Source organism: Gobius niger, assembly GCF_951799975.1.
Source record: "Gobius niger genome assembly, chromosome: 20".
Taxonomy (NCBI): domain Eukaryota; kingdom Metazoa; phylum Chordata; class Actinopteri; order Gobiiformes; family Gobiidae; genus Gobius; species Gobius niger.
The window spans coordinates 9,752,992-9,776,855 of record NC_136871.1 but is presented as its reverse complement, the minus strand read 5'-3'; the positions used below and the strand labels follow the sequence as shown (position 1 = coordinate 9,776,855).

General features: G+C 39.0%; 1 protein-coding gene across 3 annotated transcripts in view; it reads left to right on the top strand.

Annotated features, from left to right (window-relative positions):
• Positions 1-21,369, top strand: part of arhgap9 (Rho GTPase activating protein 9) — a 59,123-nt gene extending 37,754 nt beyond the window's left edge. For 2 of the 3 annotated variants that reach the window (XM_079579244.1, XM_079579242.1), the window contains 6 exons: positions 3,865-3,963; positions 7,671-7,748; positions 8,958-9,011; positions 13,173-13,307; positions 14,852-14,957; positions 21,153-21,369. In XM_079579244.1, coding sequence (XP_079435370.1) covers positions 3,865-3,963; positions 7,671-7,748; positions 8,958-9,011; positions 13,173-13,307; positions 14,852-14,957; positions 21,153-21,339 — 659 coding nt within the window. In that variant the 3' untranslated portion in view covers positions 21,340-21,369. The remainder of the gene's footprint in view (positions 1-3,864; positions 3,964-7,670; positions 7,749-8,957; positions 9,012-13,172; positions 13,308-14,851; positions 14,958-21,152) is intronic. The other variant, XM_079579243.1, reaches the window with a different exon arrangement.
• The last annotated feature ends 2,495 nt before the right edge of the window (positions 21,370-23,864 follow it).

Below are 23,864 nucleotides of genomic sequence, written 5' to 3'. Positions count from 1 at the left end.
TGGGAGAAAATCTGGCAAGAAAATACGGGGTAAATGGGAATAAATTAGGGAAAAATGCAGGAAATAGAGAAATATTAGTGGGATTAGGAAATTAGGAAAACAAGAAAAAATTGGGGCCAAATTAAAATGTTAAAAATTAGGAAAAATTGGGCAAACATTGGGGAAAAAGAATTGAATTTTTTTTTTTTTAAATCATTTATTTGAGGTGAAACAAAAAGTCACTTCCTTTAATGCTGTCCCTGGACAAACAGCATCAAAACTTGGATCTAAAGATAGAAGTTTTTTTTTTTTTTTTTCTACCAGACTGGTATCGTTTGAGAGTACCTGGCCCTATATGTAAGTATAGCTTATAATATTAATTTGCAGTTATCCTACCTAGGAAAAGCCAAGCAAGTACTTTTTTATAATGAATTACAAATTAATTGCAAGGCCTGCTGTGCGCAAACCACTATAAGTTGTTCAAATAATATTTTTATTATTCAAATATTTTTATTGCTTTTAAATCAGCAGTCGGTGCTCACAAATAAGGACAAAGACAGATGAAACAAAAGGGAAACATCTAATAATTGAGCTTAAGTGATATGGTTAATGATGATTGTTATCAACAAAATAAATAAAATGGTTGCATACATGATACAAGGTAGACAGAAAATAAAGAAATATGGGCTATACACTGAAATCAGACTTGAAAAAATTGAGAAACGGTTGACAGATTTTGTAATATGTTTGGAGGGAGCCTTTCACGGTGTGTCGTAAATGTTCTAAGTGAGACATGACTTCTTCCATTAGGCACTTTAAAGAAGTTGAAGCTGTTTTTTTCCGATTGAGTAGAATCAAGCGCCTTGCCAGTAATGTTACGAAAGCTATTGCACTGGCCTGATGCCCTGTTACAAAAAAAATTGGTGGAACAACCCCAAACAAAGCTGTTACACAATTCGGTCCAATATTCTTCTTACATACAAATGAAATTGCTGCAAATATTCCACCCCAAAAAGAATTAAAGGAATAGGCCATCGTTTTTACATACTAAGATATGTTCTTACCTCACTTTAGACGTGTTAATATATCCCATCTGGTCTTTGTCCGTGCGCTCTGCCAGGCAAACGGAGCACATACGCAGCCTCTCCCACATGTCATATAGCTCCGAAAAAGCTCACGATAGAAGCTACCAAGCTCTTCCACGTGTTCCCTATTTAAATAAAGTTACGTGAAGTGTTTTCATGCGAAGTATATTTACACAGAAATGTAACGTGTCGATTTTATAAGCAAATAAAAAGGGGGACTATATTGTGAGGCGTAATGATACGAGGAGCACAGCGTCCGCGCAGTAACTCCTAAAGACTTCCCCCGCTCACTTCCGTCAATAACCTTTAGGAGTTACTGCGCGGACGTTTTGCTCCTCGTATCATTACGCCTCACAATATAGTCCCCCTTTTTATTTGCTTATAAAATCGACATGTTACATTTCTGTGTAAATATACTTCGCATGAAAACACTTCACGTAACTTTATTTAAATAGGGAACACGTGGAAGAGCTTGGTAGCTTCTATCGTGAGCTTTTTCGGAGCTATATGACATGTGGGAGAGGCTGCGTATGTGCTCCGTTTGCCTGGCAGAGCGCACGGACAAAGACCAGACGGGGATATATTAACTCGACTAAAGTGAGGTAAGAACATATTTTAGTATGTAAAAACGGTGGCCTATTCCTTTAAGTGCGGGACAACCCCAAAACATATGACTGAAGTTAGCTGGGCCATAGCCACACCTTGTGCAAGACCAATCAGCACCTGGATACGATTTTGCGATTTTACTTGGGGAGAAATGAAACCTGTGCAGTGCTTTGAACTGTATTAGACTGTGCCGAATGCAAATGGAAGATGAATGAATTCTTGTAACTGTCGCCTGCCAGTGGGGCAATTTTTTGTTATATTTAAATGAAGAAAAGAGATCTCATCACACTCAAAATTAGATGCAAAACAAATCTTAAAGGGATATTTCAGGATTTTTGACATTGGGCCTCAGTTCCTAGTTATCCAGAGTGTTGTTGATTTCTGGAGATTTTTTGTTTTTTTTTGTTCATGCAGTTCTTATATTTGAAGAGTTTAGTGGTGCTAGGCTAGTGCTAGGCTAGTGCATGTCTATGGTAACTAGTAGCCTGCATTAAAAACCTCAAAATCATGGGGTCGTCCTCCAAATGTTGCCATGTCTGATTTGTAGAAAGCTCCTTTGTGAATTCCATGTGTAGTAATGCCAGTAAATGCTGTAGATCCGGTAACCGAGCAGATCACTCCGCCGCTGCGTAGCTTACAACCAGGAAGCTGATGCTACTCAAATATAAGTTCTTTTAAATGCAAAATGGTTATATTTCAAAAAGTATTCAGTCAACACAGACATTTATATGGGTAGTCTGGTGTTATAAGTGATATGCCTCAGGTGCACTTTGCTTGGGTCAGACTGTTTTTAATGCAGGGTACTAGTTACCATAGACATGCGCTAGCCTAGCATTAGCCTAGCACCACTAAACTCTTGAAATATTCACCTTATTTCGCTCCGCCCACTTTTGCCTTTTTTTCCCCTTGTCTCTGCACTTCGTTGTATTGACACTTCCTGTCGAGCGTGAAGCCTGTTCATTTAAATGGAGAACAAGGGAACATTTTCGACACTAAACTCTGATGTTTAGTCGATTGATTTGTGTAAAATGTCCACTGTTCATTTGCACCAACAAGTCAACACTGCAACGTTTCTCTGCGCGGAGAGAAACGTTGTGCAGTACGTTTGTGCAGTAACTGATTTTATCATGACTTCTCCAGCCTTATGTTAACTGATAGGAGAAAAGGGGCGGGCACAATTCATGGCTGTGCCCACGCGAACTTCCGGAATAAGGTGAATAAGGACTGCATGAATTTTTAAAAATAATCTCCATAAATCAACAAATTTCCTGGATGACTAGGAAATTAGGCCCTATGTCAAAAATCCTGAAATATCCCTTTAATTTGCTTGATAAAAGATTGTTACAGATGTTTTTTCTTAATTCATGTGTAAAAAAAACTTGCCAAACTAACACATGGTACTTATTCATTTAATATCTTGCATGAAGTGGGGTTTCAAACTCTCTGGCAGACTTAACCACAAGGCCATTGTGCTTCTGCAAATGGAGACAGTTGTACCAGGAAGGTGGTTTAAAGTCTCATGTAAATTTCTGCGACCTGGAGAGACTTTCTTCTTTTTCCCTCCCATGTGTGAACTGTGTCGATCCATAGTGTGAAGCATGGCATAGGTTACCGTCTTTCACACTCTACTGTACATTAATGCGCCTCGGGCTACAAACCTCAGCGTGGCAGTCCTCTGAGGTCTGCACTAGATCCTGAAGACTTTGTTGTGCTGATAGAAGAGGAGTCAAAACGTGATGTAATCCAAAATCACAACAAAGTTCATGCTTATTAGCTCGGAAGGCGCTTATACGTAGCTTCCTACATAAAACGAGCTGCCTTTGCATAACACGCTGCTTTTGGAGAATATGTTTTGTAAGGTTTGTGAAAGCGAAATACTTCTAATCAGTTTGATCTTTCGCCAAATCAGAGGAGACCTGGGTATTTGATGATGTGAAGGACTGTACTCTGAGCTCGGTGCGTTTTATAACCTTACTCTATAGAAGCGTACAGTGCATGAGGCGCGTTGCATCATCAAAGGTGTTTAGCTTTCTGCTGGGAACACACTGGAACATGGAGGTTTGCTACCGCAGCGGACAAGCATTTTACCGCGGAGTGAAAGTTCTCAAAGTTTTCCCAGTCAGACTTTGTTTTGAAAATGTCATTGGAGGAACGTGGTGATTGTGAATGAAAAGTCGGTGTCTGTGTGTCTTAGATCAAGTGTTTGGGTGTCGTCTGGAGATGCTGTGTGAGAGAGAGAGGAGCACCGTCCCTCGCTTCGTCCGGCTTTGCACCGACGCTGTGGAGAGAAGAGGTGAGGACAGAAAAATCATTGTTATTTTTTACAACTTAACAAATACCGTCTCATATAAGTAGTGAAGAAGTCAATGAAATATAGAATTAAAGCAGTACTAAATAACTTGTGTACCTTTAATAAACCCTTTCCGTAGTCCCTCTGGGGGTAATACAAGTGTTAATGGGATGATTGGGGGGTCTTTCATCTCCCCCTGGTGTCTCTGGCCAGAAAACCATGTTTGCAACTTGACTGCCACCGGGTCGGAGGCCCCAATACACACTAATGGAATCACGAAGAAGAAGCTAACATGCTAACGGGCAAAGCTAACTGTGGGCTAGCGCCACTTAAAAAGTGTTTACAGCCAAGTTTGAGTGAAAAAAAAATATCTCCATTGTGTAATTGGATGGACAACATCCCTCTCTCCCTTTGTCTTTTCTATCAGCGTAGTATTTAGTAAAAAACGCAACATGCTAGGACACTTGCAGTGGCGCTTATAGCCTCTAGGGGCAAGAGTTACTTAGCACTACTTTAAAGCAGCGAAGTAGAAAATGAACTTACTAGACAAAGCTCAGTCACTTATTTTCAATGATGTATTAAAATCTATGCAATGACCTTTTCATACAACTTTTGACAAATGAAGTGAAGTCATTTATTGTTTGTGCAATACTATCAACTAAACCTCTTAAGCCCCGCCTTAACCAAGCACATTTTCTCCTGTTCAGCTTTACCCACATCTAAGAGTTTCTTACAGCCTTATAGGCCAGTGCCTCATTTGAAAGCCAAGACCCGCAAAATGTATCTAAACTGGTATTTGTCCTCGCGCTGTTGCGGTGTTGTTGACATTTTTTGTGGCTTTTTTTTGTTGCGTTTTCATCCTTGTTTTCAACTCATTTTTGTCTCCTTTTCATCTAGTTTTTGTCTCCTTTTCATCTAGTTTTTGTCACATTTTCATCTTGTTTTTGTCTCATTTTCATCTCAAATTTGTCTAATTGTCGTCTCATTGTCGTCTCATTGTTGTCTCATTTTAGTCTCATTTTAGTCTCATTTTAATCTTGTTTTTGTCTCATTTTTGTCTCATTTTAATCTTGTTTTTGTCTCATTTTCGTCTCGTTTTCATCTCATTTTTGGCTCATTTTCATGTTGTTTTTGTCACTTGTGATTTTTACGCTTTTTTTCAAGTCCTTTTTATTTGGGTAATTCCAAACTGCAGAAACTCTGCTCGGTTCAGGCGGGGGTTAAGAGGTTAAGCAAGAACGAACCAAATCAGAAAACATCAGTGTAGTCGTACAAATGCACAGATAAAAGTACATTATTGACCCCACAGAGAGAGAGATTTATCCTCTATGTCCAGCGCTCGTGGGGTCAGCTAATTGTACATGTTTTGGCTCAATGGGAGAAACAGAAGCACCCGGACTAAACCCACTCAGACACAAAGGGAGTAAAGAGAGTCCAAAATGTCCTCAGACTGACCTCAAATCAACCTGTTAATTATTGTCTCTTTTCCATCTTGTCATGAGTAACAAGTCGTGAGAAAACGCCATTCGAAGACAACAGCTTTGCACCTTCCGCTCAGCGTGTGACATGAATCATCATCGAAATCTCTGAGAAGTGTTTATGATTGCACAAATTTAGAGGAAAAAAAAAAAAAAAGAAAGAATGATGACAGCTGCCAAGACAGAGATAGATCCAAATGAGAGAAAATAGACTTTTTTTGAAATTGGATCGAAACAATGCTCAAGATGAATATTTTATACCCAGAGTTTTTTTCTTTTTTTTCTGGTTTTCGACCAAAAGCTTTTAAACCTGGGTTTGATGAATTAAATATGTCGAGCCTTTTCTCACAACTTCACTGGCAGATATTTCAGAAAGTTTGGTCCTTTCCTTACGAGAGGAAAAGAAAATAGCCTGATGTGTCACAGCGCTATAAATTGGAGCTGGAGGAGCTGAGCGGAAGGAGACTTTACACCTACGCACAGACATATGGAGGGGATTGTGAGAAAACTCCGGTGTGTAAAACCGTGCAAGATTTCTCCCAGTTTTAGAGCTTTTAAGAACTTTTTGTAACTGAATCCATTTTGATTTTGCAAGTCGTCTATTTCTAAGTCGCTTTGTGTGAGGGTTAGAGCAGCCATTGTCATTGTGAAGGTGCGTATTTCATAATCAAAGGCCCGCAAAGTTCAACTTGTTCTACCATCATGACAATGAAACGTGCTGAAAAAGCAGGAATCCTCATCCACCAGGAGCTGTTTCGTTGAGCTGCAGGCTAACGCTGTAATAGGAAGTTTAACCTGCTTATGTGAGGCTCATCACACACACACGCACACTCTCTACTTCTTTACACAGTAGCTTCTGCTATTTCAAAGTGTCAGAATGGTGTTTTTCCCAGCGCCGCTCTCTGGGCTTACGCAACACAAAACTTCCTAGGCTGAGTAAATTATTGATTAGTCCAAAAGACTGACGACAGCATGACAACAAGAAACAGTGGCATCAACGATACAGCCTTGTCAAGACGAGTCTTCTCATCTAGATCAGCGAGGTCTGATGCTTCAGTTTGTCTGACACGGTCATGGGGAGATCATTAACTTTCTCTTTGTGTAGGTGCAGTTTACATTTGTAGCCAGTAGAAACCAGGACCTCCCAGATTAAATAGCACCATTTCAGTTCATAATATAAGTTTTAAAAAGCAAACATTGTTGATCCCGCATTTAATTTAATTTACTGGGAGCTACTTTAAGAAGAACTAAGTAACTCGTTTACCTTACTAAATCTTGCAAGATCTTTCATCTCTCCCGGTGTCTCTGTCCAGAAAACCACACTTGCAAGTTCCCTGCTCCGACCCGGAGAGCCAATACACACTAATGGCATGAGTTACTTAGGTTTGCTTTAAAGCAGAACTAAGTAACTCATGCCATAAGCACCACTGCAGGTGTCGTAAGCATGATGTTTCTTTAGTCTTTACTAATCTGTGAGAGTAGATACTACACTGACAGAAAAGACAAAGGGAGAGAGGGATATCGGACATTGTGCAACAACTCACTGGCACAATGGAGATACATTTTTTTCTCTCAAACGTGGCTGTAAATACTGCTAAATGTAGCTTCTTCTTGATTCCAATAGTGTGTAATGGGTCTCAGGGGAAAGGTGCCTGTGTGGTTTTCTGGCAGGAGACACCAGGGGGAGATGAAAGACCTCCCAAATATTCCATTAACACTTGTATTACCCCCAGAGGTACAATGGAAAGGATTTATTAAGTAGTCCATATACATGATTTTTTATTATTTTTTATTATCATAAACAATGAAAGAGAAAGCCACTAAATTGAAATATCATCTGTCTCCAAACTCATTCCTAACTTTCCTATATTTGTAGCATCCAGATTTTTCGCAGGGATGACAAATGCTTTGTAATTAGATGCACCGTTTTTTTTTTCTCACAATGTCTGAGTTAACAATATACTAAAGGAACACAAAACATATTTAGTTCCATTACAAGAAGGGGAAAAAACAGTTAAAGTGCCTTTAAACCCACGCACAGTTCTATTATTCATCAACAAATCACTCAAATACAAGGCAAGGCCGAAGAGAGGTTTGGTCTAATGACTGGGGGGACGTGAGTCTGTCTGTGAAGCAGCACATGGACAGAAAATACTGTTGTTCTAATCTCAACTTTTACACTTTGTTGTTCAATCAGACATTTCAACCATATCTACCTTCTTTATGTTGCAGGACTGGAGACTGATGGCCTCTACAGAGTGTCTGGGAACCTGGCCGTCATTCAAAAGCTTCGCTTCAGGGTTAATCACGGTAAGTTACTTTACTTATATAGACTCATTGCATGCAAAGTGAGATATGTATAGCCTTTATTTGTTATAATTTTGATTATAATGACTCTCAGCTTGAACGAAAACCCCCAAATAAAAATATAATAAAACTTGAATATTTTGGACTGCAAGCCATAATCAGCAAAATTACACCAAACTTTGCCTGTAATGAGTCTAGGAACACTTTATTTTACACTACCCTTGATACATTGTACCTAACTGTAAGAATCTGTAATCACTTGTACCTATGGGGTTAGATACACAATGGAATAATATGTATTTGTAATTTGTAGGTACAAAATGTAATAAGACATAATTCTAACTCTAACCATAAGCCCTAACCCTAAGGGTCTCGTGTCTATTATATTATGTACCTACAAAGTACTAAGAAGTTATTCCATTGTGTATCTAACCCATAGGTACAGGTTATTACACACATTGTTACAGAGCACATTACATTGTACTAAATTAAGTCAGGTACAATGTATTGAGGTAGTGTAAAATAAAGTGATACTTGAGTCTATATTGTATATAACTTTCACATTTTAAGCTGAATTACAGAAATAAATGAACTTTTTAATGATATTCTAATTTTCTGAGTTTCAGAGACATGACTGAGAAACACCAACACAGCCGAAAACAAAACATTTAGTTATGATTTCCAAATTTTGTTCCTTTTACCCCGTTTTCTAGTTGTTGTTTTTCTAGTCTTGTTTTAATATAATCTGTTCACAAAAACAAATTGCTCACAGTTTTTGTTTAATTTTAATGGACTGCGCTGTGTTGAAATGTGAAATATCGCAATGATATTGTCACCGCACTTTTCAAAGACACCAATGCTCAAATATCATGCAGCCCTAATGTTAAAAGCAATGGGTTGGAGACACACGCAAGAAGAAAAAGGTCATTTGAAGTTGTTCCGGCTAAATATAATGTAAATCTGATTTTTTGATAGGGCTGGATTAGTTTTTTCTTCCCCTCACTTCTGGTGAATTTGTTTCATTGCTTTTGATAATGCGGTTTACAGACATACACAAGAAACGCATCAAAAAATAAAACTTTACTCCAAACCAGGAGCTGCTACTGCCACAGACTTGTCTATAAACCTGAAGATAACTGCATATTCACACTGCCTTTCTATCATGTTGGTGGAGATGTTGCAGGGGGAAAACCTAACTGTTGGTTTTTGCAGAGCGAGCAGTGACCACAGACGGCCGTTATATGTTCCCTTCAGACTTGGTGCAAGGTAGACCGTCCGAGACTCCTGACCAAAAAACAGCAAAAAAAACGTCTGCTTCTCCGTGTTTGCTCTGCTTGTTCTGTGCATTACGTGTTGCATAATGTGAAGAGCGGCTCCGAAACTCTCACACGCAGACTGACAAACAGAGGGAGATGAAGCACAGCGCTCAAAACTCTTCGCTGGTTGTGCTACCATTTGCTTAATGCGTGTGTATGTGTCCCCTAGGCATTTCTGCTTTAAGTTTTCTGATGTAATAATAACTCAGCAGCAGGTTGTGCAGAGCGCTCGTGTGTCCCGCTGTCGCCCCCAAGTGGACAAGGCTCTAACTGCATGTGTGTATGTGCTGAATCTGGCAAAGTATCTCCCTGTGACTTTTGCTGAGGTGGGGAGAGTAGACAAAATATCTACTCAAGAGGGAGTAAATTTACTTTGAAATTGTTTTACGAGAGGAGACATAACAGAAGTTGTGAATGGTGCTTGGTGAAAATACGACTTGAATGTGACATAAACATAAAATAGTGTGAAAATTATTATATTTCCTCAAAAGCTATATATATGAAAAATATTGAATTGGAAATGGTAGAAACTTTAAAAATGTTCATGTCAAAATGAAGTTTTTGTCATTTATCGATTGATCAATTTTGGTCAGAGGTGGGTAGAGTAGCCGATATATTTAGGCCTACTTAAAGTTCATATAGAGTTCGGGAATGTGACGTCATATCGCTAAGCATTATGGGATTAGCAGCAAATGTAAACTAATGGAATAATTTAGAAGTTAAAATACTGGAGTTATTGTTCACATTAAAACACTTGGACACCACAGTGAGTTAGATGTATTTACCAGCAGTAACTCAGCAGCTAACGGAGCTGTTCCACGGCTATTTTCTCCACTTTATAAACTGTTTTTAGATAATGTTAGTCAATGGAAATGTATGCTAACAGCTGCAAAGATGGCCGATCTCCATGGTAACTGTAGACTTTCCCGAAGTCTATTGCTAAAACATTGTTAACACGATTATATTCATGATATATATTTAAGATTTTGATAAACATTGTGCCCACTTCTCTTTAGTTTGGCCATTTTTGTGACGTTTATAGTCCCACCTACTGACAGGTTATTTATCACATACAAATAAAATCAAGTCTAAATCGGGTTCATATGGATTTTTATTCACAGCAGTCGTAGCTCGCGCTAGCATTAGCACGTTAGCATTAGCACGTTAGCATTAGCGTCTGTTTTCTGTTTATTTATGGGCTGTTGAACCACTTTGCTCCAGTCTATGTCTTTGTATCTTTATTTAGTAGAAAACTATATTCATAATTCAGCATTTGTTAAAGTAGTTTTTGAAAAATACGTTTGTTAAGTGTGACGTCACGACTTCCGCTTCCGGGTACTAGCAGACCGGCAAATATGCAAGAAAAAAACCATAAAAAACTCTTGAAAACAACCATCAATATTTCTGAAACTCAACGGTGAGTTACTGAACTTACTTATTTCTCAGACCCGTTAGCCAAAAATTCTACACCCACTGCTGAAAAAGTAATATTTACTAAAGTCACTACTTCCGGGGTTAGCGAAGCTGCTGCGCCGGATGTAGCGATTTTGGTAAAAATTACTTTTATAGTAATAGGTGCAGCATTTTTGGCTAATGGGCCTGATAAATAAGTAAGTTCAGTAACTCCCCGTTGAGTTTCAGGAATATTGATTGTGGTATTAAAGAGTTTTTTGTAGTTTCTCGCACATCTGCGAACCCGGAAGTAGAGCTGTGACGTCACCACGTATTAAGTTTAGCTTTTTCTCTAAATAGCATCTATGTCAGAGATGCTTTCTGTGTGAAGGCAAACTATTTTAAACTGTTGCCATGCCGACCATGTTATATGTCAATGAGAAATGAGTCAAAATGCTATGGAAATTTCCTTGTCACTTCCTGTCAGCAGCTTAAACATTCAAATAATAATAACTTTTCTGTCCAACATTTCTTCATTAAAAATGCTGCATCACTGAAACAAAATGATTACGCGACTGATGTTAAACTTCTAAAATAAGTCATTTTTTCAAAAGCATTAGAACCAGTCATATGCACAAAAAGTAGTGACAAAAAGTAGTGACCCAAACAATTACTCAACTGAAAGTAAAAAAGTACTTGGAGAAAATGTCACTTGAGTGCTGTCTGTGTGCAACTGTGAAGAGTCGGATTTATTTTCAATGACGCCATAAATTGAATGAAACAAAACATACATGAAGCATTTGCCGCTTAAATATGTACTCACAGTGGAAAAAGTAATTATTTTTTACTGAAGTAAGAAACAGAGTAAATCTACCTGAGTACTACCCACCTCTGCTCGTGGTGGACAGAGTTACCAAATGTTTTACCCAATGAAGCGAACCACAAAACAATATTACCCAAGTCGAAGCAGGAAGTACCTAAGAAGCAAAACTACAATTTACCGCACAGTTACTAAAGAAAGTTTCTCAAGTCCTTGTTCTTGAGTAAACGTAACACACCAGCCGCATCGTGACTCTTGCAGTACTTAATACTGTCAAATAAATGTAACGTTTAAGATGTTCAAGCACAAAAGCTCTGGAAACGCTTTGGGTCTGCGCTGTGAAATGTGATGATATGACATTTTCTGGGCAAAGGCTAGTGTAATTCAACGGGGATGGCACAGTTTTTGAAAGAGTTATCTAAATGTAGGTTTTCTGCGGGGCATTAAAAAGCATCAAACTGAAACTGGCATTAAATCAATATTTTTTTGTTGGGGGTGGGGGGGTGGGGGGGGGATATGGTATTACTCAAGTATTATTGCATAAGTTCATTGAAAATCTAAAAGTCATGGTCAAACGTTCAGCTGCAAAAAAGTCCTCTTTAAAATATACCCAGAATTTTGTGGCATTAGAAATGACATTAAAAAGCATCACATTTGACTCGCTGTTACCGGTACAAACCCTGAAATATTTCTTTGCAATTAGGTCCACAAACCTGCTATTTGTCTCACGCCTTAAAGAGCTTTCAGCTGACTCCATCGTCCTGTATTTTTAGACACTTTTGTTCAATTTGTGCTGACAAAGACATGGGCCATTTTTAAAGGAACAGGCCACCGCCTCTTTCACCATAAAAGGACAAGAAGTGCAGAGTGCAACAGGCAGCAAGAGGAGGACACAGGGGGGGCGATGTCCCGCACGTGTAGCTCACTGACGAGAGATTTTTAAACACACAGCATTCATTTTAATACAATAGTACTTTACTTGCCATTAAAGCAATAGCTAAGTAACTTGTTTACCTTAATAAATCCTTTTCGTCGTCCCTCTGGGGGTAATACAAGTGTTAATGGGATGATTGGGGGTCTTTCATCTCCCCCTGGTGTCTCTCAGAAAACCACACTTGCAACTTTCCTGCCTCAGACCCGGAGCAACCAATACACACCAATAGAATCACGGAGAAAAAGCTAACAGGTTAACGGGCAAAGCTAATTGCGGACTAGCGGCACTTAAACAGTATTTACAGCCAAGTTTGAGTTAAAAAATAATCTCCATTGTGTAATTGGATGTACAATATCCCTCTCTCCCTTTGTCTTTACTGTCAGTGTAGTATTTACTCACACAGAGAATTAATGAATAAAAAAACGCAACATACGACGACACCTGCAGTGACTCATATGGCCTCTAGGGGCATGAGTTACTTAGTCCTGCTTTAATATGTACAAATATATGACTGTGAACAGAACTGGAGATGTTTTTGTTTGTAAGAATCCTCCTCACTGTTCTTAGGATTTGTTCTTCCTTCCCACGGTTCCCAAGAAGAACAAATATGTGCGTAAGAACATGTCGTGAATGAGGCCCAGTGATTTTTGCCATTCTATGTTCTGTGGATAAGCCTAGTGATTCAAGATACGCACCACAAACCAACAGCAAAGCAAATTCCTCCCATAGATTTCTGAGCTGGAATCCACCTCACAACCCGTCACAATCATTTTACTGAACACGCATGATGGATAATTTGCATCAGCTGTTCCGCATTCGCACTCTTGATGCTTTCTTTTACACGTTGCTTCTTTCTGTATTTTGTAACCAGATTCCTGTCTTTTCTAAGCTATTTGTGCTCGTCCTCTCTAATCCCGCCTGTGTTCCCGACCGCCGCCTCACGTCCTCTGTCTTCTGCCCCTCAGAGGAGAAGGTCAGTCTGGACGAGGGCGAGTGGGAGGACATCCACGTCATCACCGGAGCTTTGAAACTTTTCTTCCGAGAGCTTCCCGAGCCGCTGGTTCCCTACGGCTTCTTCACCGACATCGTGGAGACAGTCAGTGAGTGGCCGCTGTCGTTTTAAAAATTATCCTCTCAATATTTCTGGGGACTTTCTCGAAAACAAGGATGAAGTGATGTTTTTGCAAAACGTCAGAAATGAAAGAATGTGCTGCAAACATCTTGATTTCCATTGCTTTGTCGCTCAGATAATTGTCCTGAACAGGCTACAAAAGGGCAGAAACAACACTTTCCACATTTTTACATTTTGTTTCCTAAATTTACCCCATTTTTCCCCTAATTTTTCCCCAATTTTCCCCTAAATTTTCCTCCTAATTATTCCTCATATCTACCCAGTTTTTCCTTTTTTTTTTTCAAATCTTTTACCTAATTTTCCTAAATTTTTCCCCTTATTTTTTCCATTTTTTACTTATTTTTTCCCTAATTTCCCCCATTTTGTCCTAATTTTTACACAAATTTTCCCTAGATTTTCATCCTAATTATTCCTCATATCTACCCATTTTTTCCCATTTTTTCCCCTAATTTTCCTAGTTTTTCCCCATAATTTTCCCCCAATTTTCTTCCTAATTTTCACTTATTTTTTCCCTAATTTTCCCCACTTGTCCTTTTCCAAAATTTTACCCTATTTTTTCACAGAATTTTTCAAAAATGTCTTCCTAATTTTTTACATTTTTTCCACTAACTTTCCCATTTTTGTCCTATTTTTCCCCCTATTTTTTTCTTAATTTTTACTCTATTTTCTCCCAATTTTCCCACATTTTTTCTGCTTGTTTTCCCACATTTCTTGACATTGGAGATACACTCTAAATTTGCATATCCAATCAGCAATTTCGATATTATCCTATCGTAAAAGTGTGCAGCCCTTGTTTACAAATGTATCTTCGAGTAAGTGAAGGTTTCTAGAAGTCAACTTTTACCTGAATGTTTCATAAACCTCTACTTTTTCTATCTTTGGCTGCCTTTTACTACCTCAGCACTGCATTTCTGCTGTTACAGAGAAGTATAAATGTATAACGTGGAGCTGATCGGCAACACTTAAACAATTTATTATTGTTTCACAACTAAACAGTTTTGACAGGCTTTACTTATTTGTGTCAAATTTCACACATTAAGCATTACATTGTACATATACAGTATTTATATATCTGTTTATAGTCTTAAAGGAAGGATTTCTGAAGCCTTGTGTCACTAAAGCCCACAGAAAATACTTTGCACGGGCCTTAAAAGCATTTGCATGATTTGGGATTTCAATGGTTGAGCCTTTTACGCTTCGTTTCTAATCCCTCTTTGAATCGACAATCACTTAATTTGCAAACGGAGACGCTAAATATCAATTGAGGGGAGTTATTTGAAACCACATTATCGCCACATCGTCTCTATTCTGTTTTTATATCAGTCTCTTTGATGACAATGAGCAGAAACGGATGTGTTGATAACTGCTCAGCGCTGCAGATCAGATAAATACTAATTAGATATTACTAAGACATGCTCCGCGTTTTGTCCCGATATGGAGTCAGAGACCGAGACACTGATAACGCGTTAGTTTCATGATGATGACATTGTCTGTGTTGTTCGTGTGTTGCAGAGATGACAGACTACATGGACAAAGTGGACCGTTTAAAGTGTCTGGTGCTGAACATGCCTCCACCCAACCATGACACGCTGCAGTTCATATGTCGGCATCTCAAACGGTAAGAAAAACAGCAGCACCGCTTAGAAAAACACTTCACTTTCTGTGTGCAGGCAACAACTCGTGATAATACAGTGTGGAGACAAATAGAACAAGTGATGGTTCAAGTTACAAACATGCTTTTCTTTGTAGACCAGTCTCTCCACAAAATCATTTGCTTTTACTATATAATGTTGAGTTCTTATCCTATTTACGGTATTCATTCTGCATTCCCTCATACTGATTATATTATTACTACATAATGTTTCATGTGGCATAACTGCACCGGGACAAAAATTCACTGTTTAATTGTAGGAATTAAAGGGATATTTCTGGATTTTTGACATAGGGCCTCATTTCCTAGTTACCGAGAGTGTTGTTGATTTCTGGAGATATTTTTTGTTGTAATTCATGCAGTTCTTTATTTGAAGAGTTTCGTGGTGCTAGGCTAGTGCAAGGCTAGCGCATTTCTATGGTATCAGCTAGCCTGCATTAAAAACAGTCTGACCTGCTCCACAGTGCACCTGAGGCAAATCACTTATAACACCAGACTAACCATATAAATGTTACTGCTCAAAAGTTGTGTATTTTATCCAATTTGCTTTTGAATATCAAACTTTTTGAGCATTTTTTTGTACTGTTTGATGGACTTTTGCCAGTAGAAATACAGAATTAGGACATTACAAGCGGGGCCGCAACCTGGCCCCGGATAAAGCAGAAGAAAATGGATGGATGGACAAGCAGTGTATTTGACTCTAGGGCTAAGGATTAATCAACAACTAATTGATTATGGAAATAGTTGAGAACTATTTTAGTAATCGATTAATCGTTTTTTAGTAAACACAGACTCAAATAGAGGAAAAATGACAGGAATAGGTTTTTTTTTTTTATGGAAACCTACTTTGTTTTTAAAGTGAGGGTATGCAGTGTTTTGTACATTGTAAATTTCATAAATATCTGTCTGTGTCTCAACCAATCAGAAGCCGAATTAGCACCAAGAGCCTCCAGAAACACTCAGTTTACTCCATCAATACGTCCTCAAGCAGCTCCACTTTAGCTTTATGTGATTAAAGAAAATGAAAAAATATAAATATATTCACAGTGATTCATCGATTCATCGTAAAAATAATCGGTAGATTAATCGATTACCAAAATAATCATTAGCTGCAGCCCTAAATTTGCATAAACTTTGCAATACACTGCAAAAAGTAAGCTTGAGATTAAAAAAAAAAAAAAAAAAGGCAATTTGCCCTTGATTTTATTTGAATTCCAGGAAATCTGTCCGTGGGGCAAAACATTTACACTTGAATTAAGATAAAACACCTACAACAGTTTTATTTCAATTAAATTAAGATTTTTCATCTAGTTTTGAGTGTAGTGATTCCTTTATCTTAATTTAAGTGTAAATATCTTTCCCCCATGGACAGATTTCTTTCTTTTTGTCATTCTCAAATGACAAAAATACTTACTTGAAGAAAATCTTACTCATTACTTATATACTTAATTACTACTTACATATTAAGATTACTTTTTGCAGTGTAGTTGCCATAATCAACGTGTTTATTGTATCATTTGTGAAAAATCTATGTTAAAAATCTATGTTAATGTAAAAATCTATGTAATGAAATGTTAATATTTGTATCATTGTAAAGATCTGCCAGAGCGAGAGCCTCGAACTGAAGTGTTCAGTAAAGTAAAGCTGACCCCAAAGTTCTTGTTGAACATTTCTGATAAAGTTCTATAAATCCGACCACCAGAGGGGGCCGTTTCCTCGCCTTCCTCAACCCCTTTCCCCCGTCTCTGGCTGTGGCCCTGAAGTGTGTCAGCCTGTTCTGGGATCACACTGTTGTTAAGCCCTGGCTTCAGCGAAGATGAAAAGGCTGGAGGAGGATGAATGATGTACAAAGTTTTGCGAGCCAGTTCCTTTTACAGTACATAAAGTGTGTGTTTTTTACCGCCTTTTGGTTTTTCCTTCCACTGCAGGGGTGAGCGTTCGTGTTCGCAGGCCTGTCTCGGTGCCAGGGTGTGGTGGAGGGGGCTATGAATTTGTCAACTCTTGTGTCTTTTCTGCTCATTTTCATTCCTCCCCTCCCAAGTTGTACATCTTTTTTTTTTTGTGTGAGTGTGTGTGTAACTCTTTGGGCTTAATCACTCCAGTCCCCGTGTCTCCTGCTCACTTGCCACCTTAATTTCCTTCCTATACACGTTTTTTTTTTCTTTTTTCATCATAAAGCCCCCCTCCCCTTTCCTCTCATTCTCTGTGGCTCTCCCCTCTTTGCCTCGAAGGTCTCATGGGAGCCTTGTGGTTCGTCTGCTGGAAGGCATACCAACACCGCCGCCGCCACCACTGGAACCTCGCTCCTTCTCTCTCTTCCCTCTCTCTCTCTCTCAGCCCTGTCCCTTTGCTTATTTTTTTTCCCCTCGTTTTTTTTCCCCCCTCCGCTCTTTTTAATGTGGAAGTTTTGAGCAATTGCTGGCTGCTCCTGTGGCTTGGTGGGAATGGCATTTTTAGAAGAATGCCTCATGCTGTGGCTTTAACCCGTTCCTCGGCCCCCCCCATCGGAGCACAAATCACACACACCGCCGCGCTTGTAGGTGGATACATACGCGGCACATCTCGGCTGTAAAATATAGCCGTGCGACACAGAAAGCGAGCACGCATTTAGGCAGATGTGAACGTTTGAGGGGAAAGGTTCCTGAAATAGTCCGGAGACCTGGGACAAACCTGCAAATTAAGCCTCCACACAGGGCTTTTTTTCCCCCCTGACATATGGGTCTGCATAGTGCTCTTATTTATAGGTTAATGATTTCGTCTTGTGGCGCACCTCAATCATTTTACACGGGTCAATGATCAGATATTCCTCTCGTGCCGTGTAATTATAGGCAATCTATTAAATGGTGCCGTTTAAGATGTCAGTCTTTATGGCCCTCCCACTGTTTTAGTTGGTCAAATGATACTCACTATTTGGTTAGTATTAGATCAATCATTCAGATCTGATGCTCGGGGGTTAAAGCATTTAATCATTTGCTTCTTTTATTCAACAAAATTATACATATAAAATTATAAGTTGGGCCAATTTTCCTCCTACAGAGAACACTGAATGTTCTGTCAAAACAAATAACTTTCATAACTCAATAATAATAATAATGGCTGACACTTGTATTGCACTTTACAAGCCTGTGTTACCAAGTTTCTCAAAGTGCCACACAGTCATGATTCATTCACTCCATACTCGACTGTGGTGCAAAGTAACAAAGTACAAGTTAGAGGTACTTTTACTTTACTTCACTACATTTGAGAGCCAGTATTTGTACTTTCTACTCCTCTACATTTTTAAATTGGGTTAAAAGTAGAAGTATTTTATTTTCAAAGTGACCTCTCTACGAAGAACTGGTTTAGTCTCAGTTTAGACTTGGTTTAGTGGTTTACTCCTATAGACCTTTTTTAGATCTGGTTAAGACCTGGTTTATATCGAGCTTAGTCTGGGTTTAGAACTGATTTAGTTCCTGTTTTTGACCTGAGTTAGTGGTTTACTCTTTTAGACCTGGTTTGATTCAAATTATTTAAAAAAAAATCCTGCACATTAAGCTCTTAAATACCTTTACTTTTTACTTATGAAGTACATTTTACAATGTACACTTTTATGCTTTTACTTAAAGGGACTATACAGAGTTTAAAAATGTTAAAATTAAGTATTTTCCTCCCCCTACATGTTTGAGCCATGTCCCAATGTGTAGAATGAGCTCAAACCTGTTCAGCACAACTGCCTCTAAAATCCTCACTCAAAAACGTGTTAATTCGGGTTCGAAGTGCCGTCATGCATGAGCTTAATATACAAAATGCAGTTACACGTATGTCCTGAGTTGGCAGAAGTGAGTATAAAATTGCCAACTTGCATCTAGCCCATTTAAGTAAACATTTCATCAGATACTTTTACTGAAGTACATTTTTGGTCCTATATCTCTACTTTTACTTAAGTAAGAATATTGAGTTCTTCTTCCACCACTGATATTCGACGATGGTAAACTAAGATTTGCAGCCATAGCCGCCCTTGACTGACGGAAGCAAGGCTGCCAATCTGCGCCATTGGCCCCTCAGACCACCGGGACAGAACTCGGCCCACTCCAGCCGGGAATCGAACTCGGGACCTTGTGAGATCTGGCCTAGGACTACAGATGAAATCTAGCCCTTTGGCCAACTCATAATTTACAGTTGAGCTGTTTTGTTAAAGGAATAGGCCACCGTTTTGAAATACTGAGATATGTTCTAACTTTAGCTCAGACAAGTTGATGTGTAACTGTTTACATGACTATGGACACGCGTTAGAAACAGACAGAGCACTGACGGCGTTAGCATTTAGCCTCTCCTCTTCTCATCTATGGATCCAAACAGAGGTGAAGTTAGAAGCGACCAAGCTCTTCCACATTTTCCTTATTTAAATATTGTTACATGAGCCTTTACAAGATTCAAGTATAGACACACAAAATTAAACATGTCGACTTTCTAAGCAGATAAAAAGGGGAACTATATAATATAGTAGTATAGGCGTAGTGATACTGCAATATAGTTCCCCTTTTTATCCGCTTAGAAAATCGACATGTATAGAGACATGTTTAAAGACCAGACAGTTACGTATCAGCTTGTCTAAGCTAAAGGAAAAACACATATCTCAGTATTTAAAAACAGTGGCCTGTTCCTTTAACATTAGAGCTGTCAAACATAATTAATAACTTCTCTATCTGAGCTCACACATGACCCGAAAGACAAAGCACTTGTATTAACTACATATTGTAAGCCAGGAGTCTCCAATCTTTTCACACAATTAGATACTTAATGCCAAGTATTGATACTTTATCAAGTATCGCAATACTTTCAATACTTGTGCTTGGAGGCATTGTTTTACCATAGATAACACTTTGTTACATTTTGTGTTCATGCAATTTTTAATCTAAACACTTCAGTAAATGTCAAATGGCATTTACTGAAGTGAAGTTTGGACACATTACTTTTTACACGCATTTTAAGGTAAACGTATCACTTGTTATAATTACTGTATCACATATGTATCGGATCGGCACCTGAGTATCGTGATATGTATCGGATCGGCACCTGAGTATCACATATGGATCGGATCGGCACCTGAGTATCGTGATATGTATCGGATCGTGACAAAAGTGGATCGTCCCAGCCTTAGTTAAAGGGACTATACGGAGTTTAAAAATCCCCCTACATGTTCCAGCCATGTCCTGTGTAGAATGAGCCCAGACCTGTTCACCACAACTGCCTCTAAAATCCTGCACTGTCGCTCAAACAGTTTCCGTCATGCACAAGCTTAATATAGAAGCTGCAGTGACACGTATGACCTGAGGTGGCAGTAGTGAGTAAAAAATGTCCAACTTGCATCGAGTCCCTTTAATATGCGCTGTTCTTGTAAATAAATACAATTCAATCTTCAAATTCGAGCTGTGAAGCACGAGCGCTAACTGCTGTGTCACCATGACGCCCAGTGACACACACGCTGTGACATCATCTGCATACCCTACATGCTGTTTTTTCCATTATTTTACCCTCCAGCTCCTTCATTTTAAGTTTCCATCAATTGTTAAAACAAGGCAGCTGGACTTACCTTTTTTTGACAGATGCCGGTGTCTCCATCCAGAGAGCTTCCTCATGGCAGTTTCCGGTGACTGTCGTGTCCATCAAATGGGTGGACATGGCCTGGAGCACATTTCCATCTGGTGGGTGTGACGATCACCAAAGACTGGCATTGAGGAGGCTCTCTGGATGGAGACGTTGGCATCTGTTCAAAAAAAGTCCAGCTGTCTTGTTTTAGATGGAATTCACCACCTGAATGACACAGCTTTATAGTTGTTGCTTTCATATAGAGCAATTTAATCTTTGGTTTCTTGCTCTTGTTTTTCTGTACTCGGTGTGAAATACATGTATATGCAAAGAATTTGAATGGCTTGCCAGGTTGAATGACCCGTGTGGTCTCCAGTGGTTTTCCAAGCATCATTATCTAAATTGCTTCGAGTCATATTCCTCATTCTTTCCACACTTATATTATTTCTTGATTATGTGAAAGTATTGCAAGAATCATCGACACCCCCGGCTCCCTATAGGATACACAACGCTCTTATTTGAGTAAATATTTTGGCTACTCTTCCCACGCGCACACTTGACGCGCCCTAAATGATGAATATCTTTCTTTTACAGCGTGCTGGAACACTCCGACTCCAACCGGATGACCACCCAAAACATCGGCATCGTGTTCGGGCCAACCCTCATGCGCCCCGAGCGGGACAACGCCAACATCGCAGTCAACATGGTCTACCAAAACCAGGCGGTGGAGCTCATCCTCAGCGAGTACGAACACATCTTCGGGACGCGAGGCTTTTCCTGATGTTACGAGGAGGCATCCAAAAAAATGAAAGGACCTTCTCCCCCCGATCGGCGGAAAAGCAACAAGCGGTGCCGCGTCTCTGACCTCCTCCTCCTCCTCCTCCCCCGCCCTGCCCGCGAGCTCATTTGGCGTAAAATGGATTTAACATCAAAAGTATAATTACGGGGTGAAAAAGAACCAGGACAGAAAGCTGCTAATCACGACATCTGGCCTCCATATATAAAGTCATGTTAAAACAATAATAGTAAAAACACGCCAAACTTAGCTGCAGCGTTTGTGCCTCGGACTTGCACATGTGGAGGAGACACTGCAGCTGGAAAAGACTCTACCTTCTCACTCGCCATTCGTGTTTTTATTGATCAAACTAGAGTGGGATTTTGGAAAAGCCATACGTTTCCCCCTCTGCTCAGCACAGGCAGCTTTATGTTTTCCCCATTCACCTGTTTTGCCTTTTTTCTTTAAGTTAGCTTCCTTTTTTTTGCCCATACAGTAGATCTGAGGCCCTGTACAGGCTTTTATGATTATATGAATGCTTAATCTCTGTCATTAAAGTGTTCAGAAAGGACATATTCAAATTTAGACTTATCAATGCACAATGTATTCCCCAAAATGAGCAGGACAGTGGGGAAAACGCATTCATTAAAATATCAAATCTTCATCAATACTTCAAGGTTAGGGCTGTAAGACATGATGAAAACAATGTGATATTTGATATAGGGCTGGGCGATATGGGCCAGAAGTCATATCCCAATATATTTTGGTTGAATATCGATATACGATATATATCCCAATATTGTTTCCGCAAAGTGAGAGCTGTGAAATTAAATGTTAAGTCAAGCCAAATACGAGTAGCTTTGTTGAAAACTCTCCATGAAATGTAAACATAAACACTGTATAACAAAGCTCCGTAAGGTCCACATTTAACAACTTAAGCTTATCTCAATTTAAAATATCCCAATATATAGATACAGACGGCATCTCTGGAATCGCCCATATATGGTCATTTTTGAAAACAGTTAAGGGGGAAAACAATTTTGAAAAAATGTAAATTTTCTCTAATTATTCAAAAACTACTGTAACAAATGCTGAAATATTAATGTAGTTTTCTACTAAATAATGATACAAAGACATGGGGAGGAGCAAAGTGGTTCAACAGCCCATAAATACATGAATAACGGAGAATGCTAACTCGATGCTACATGTTAGCATCGGGCTAATGCTGACGGTTAGCTAGCGCTTGCTACAACTGCCGTTTTTTCACTTCTACTGAACAATCTGCTGTGAGAAAATATCCATATGGGCCCGATTTACATTTGACTTTATTTTTGTGTGACAAATAAGTTGATATTCCACCAGAAAATGGCTAAAAAGAGCGGAAAATTGTGTTTCTCGAAAGATTCTATTTTCCCCCTCGGCGAAGCCACGCCCCCTTCTATGACGAGATGCCGTCTGTATATATGCGATATGGCCTAATTCCATGTCTCATTCAAAAATATATCGATATGTCGCACAGCCCTAATTTGACACCTGCCTCTGCGATAACATTAATGCTACAAAGGGCTGCACGATTTTGGCTAAAACTTAATTCCAATTTTCTTTTGACAAATATTGTGATTGAGTTTGTGATTTTTATATTTTATATGTTTAAATGCATGAGTGAAGGAAGCCATGTTGCTTTCAAACTCTCAAACAATATAATCTTGCTAAAAAATACACAATAATCTGCTTTAAAAAAAATTGGTTTTATGTGGACAGCGCCTCTTGTGGAGGAGTTCAGCTTCCGCCTTTCCCGACATTCAGAGAGTACCTCTGGGGGACAGCCACGTGACTAAAACAGTCAGGGTCGAATCACTTAGTGTCTTTTTAAACACTTTGGATTAGAATCTGCTTTATGGAAACCTTTTATCTGTCTGAACCTGATCTGATTCTGAGCTGTAGATACAGACGGCTTCTCTGGAATCGCCCTTATATGGTCATGTTTGAAAACAGTTAAGGGGGAAAACAATTTGGAGAAAAATCTAAACTTTCTCCAATTATTCAAAAACTGCTTTAACAAATGCTGAATTATGAATATAGTTTTCTACTAAATAAAGATGCAAAGACATGGAGAGCAAAGTGGTTCAACAGCCCATAAATACATAAATAACGGAGAATGCTAACATGATGCTACATGTTAGCACCGTGCTAATGCTAACACAAGCTAGTGTTAGCTACGACTGTCGTTTTTTCACTTCTACTGAACAATCTGCTGTGAATAAACATCCATATGGGCCCGATTTAGACTTGACTTTATTTGTATGTGATAAATAAGTTTATATTTCACCAGAAAATGGCTAAAAACTGTGTTTCCTAAAGATTCTATTTTCCTCCTCGGCGAAGCCACGCCCCCTTCTATGACGAGATGCCGTCTGTATCTATCACTCAAATGCCAGAGACAGAAGAAAACAAAACAAAACCTCAGCCTCTTGAGGTTTTTGCAGTCGTCAAAACCTCGATTGCAATTCGATATATCGATAAACCTTGCA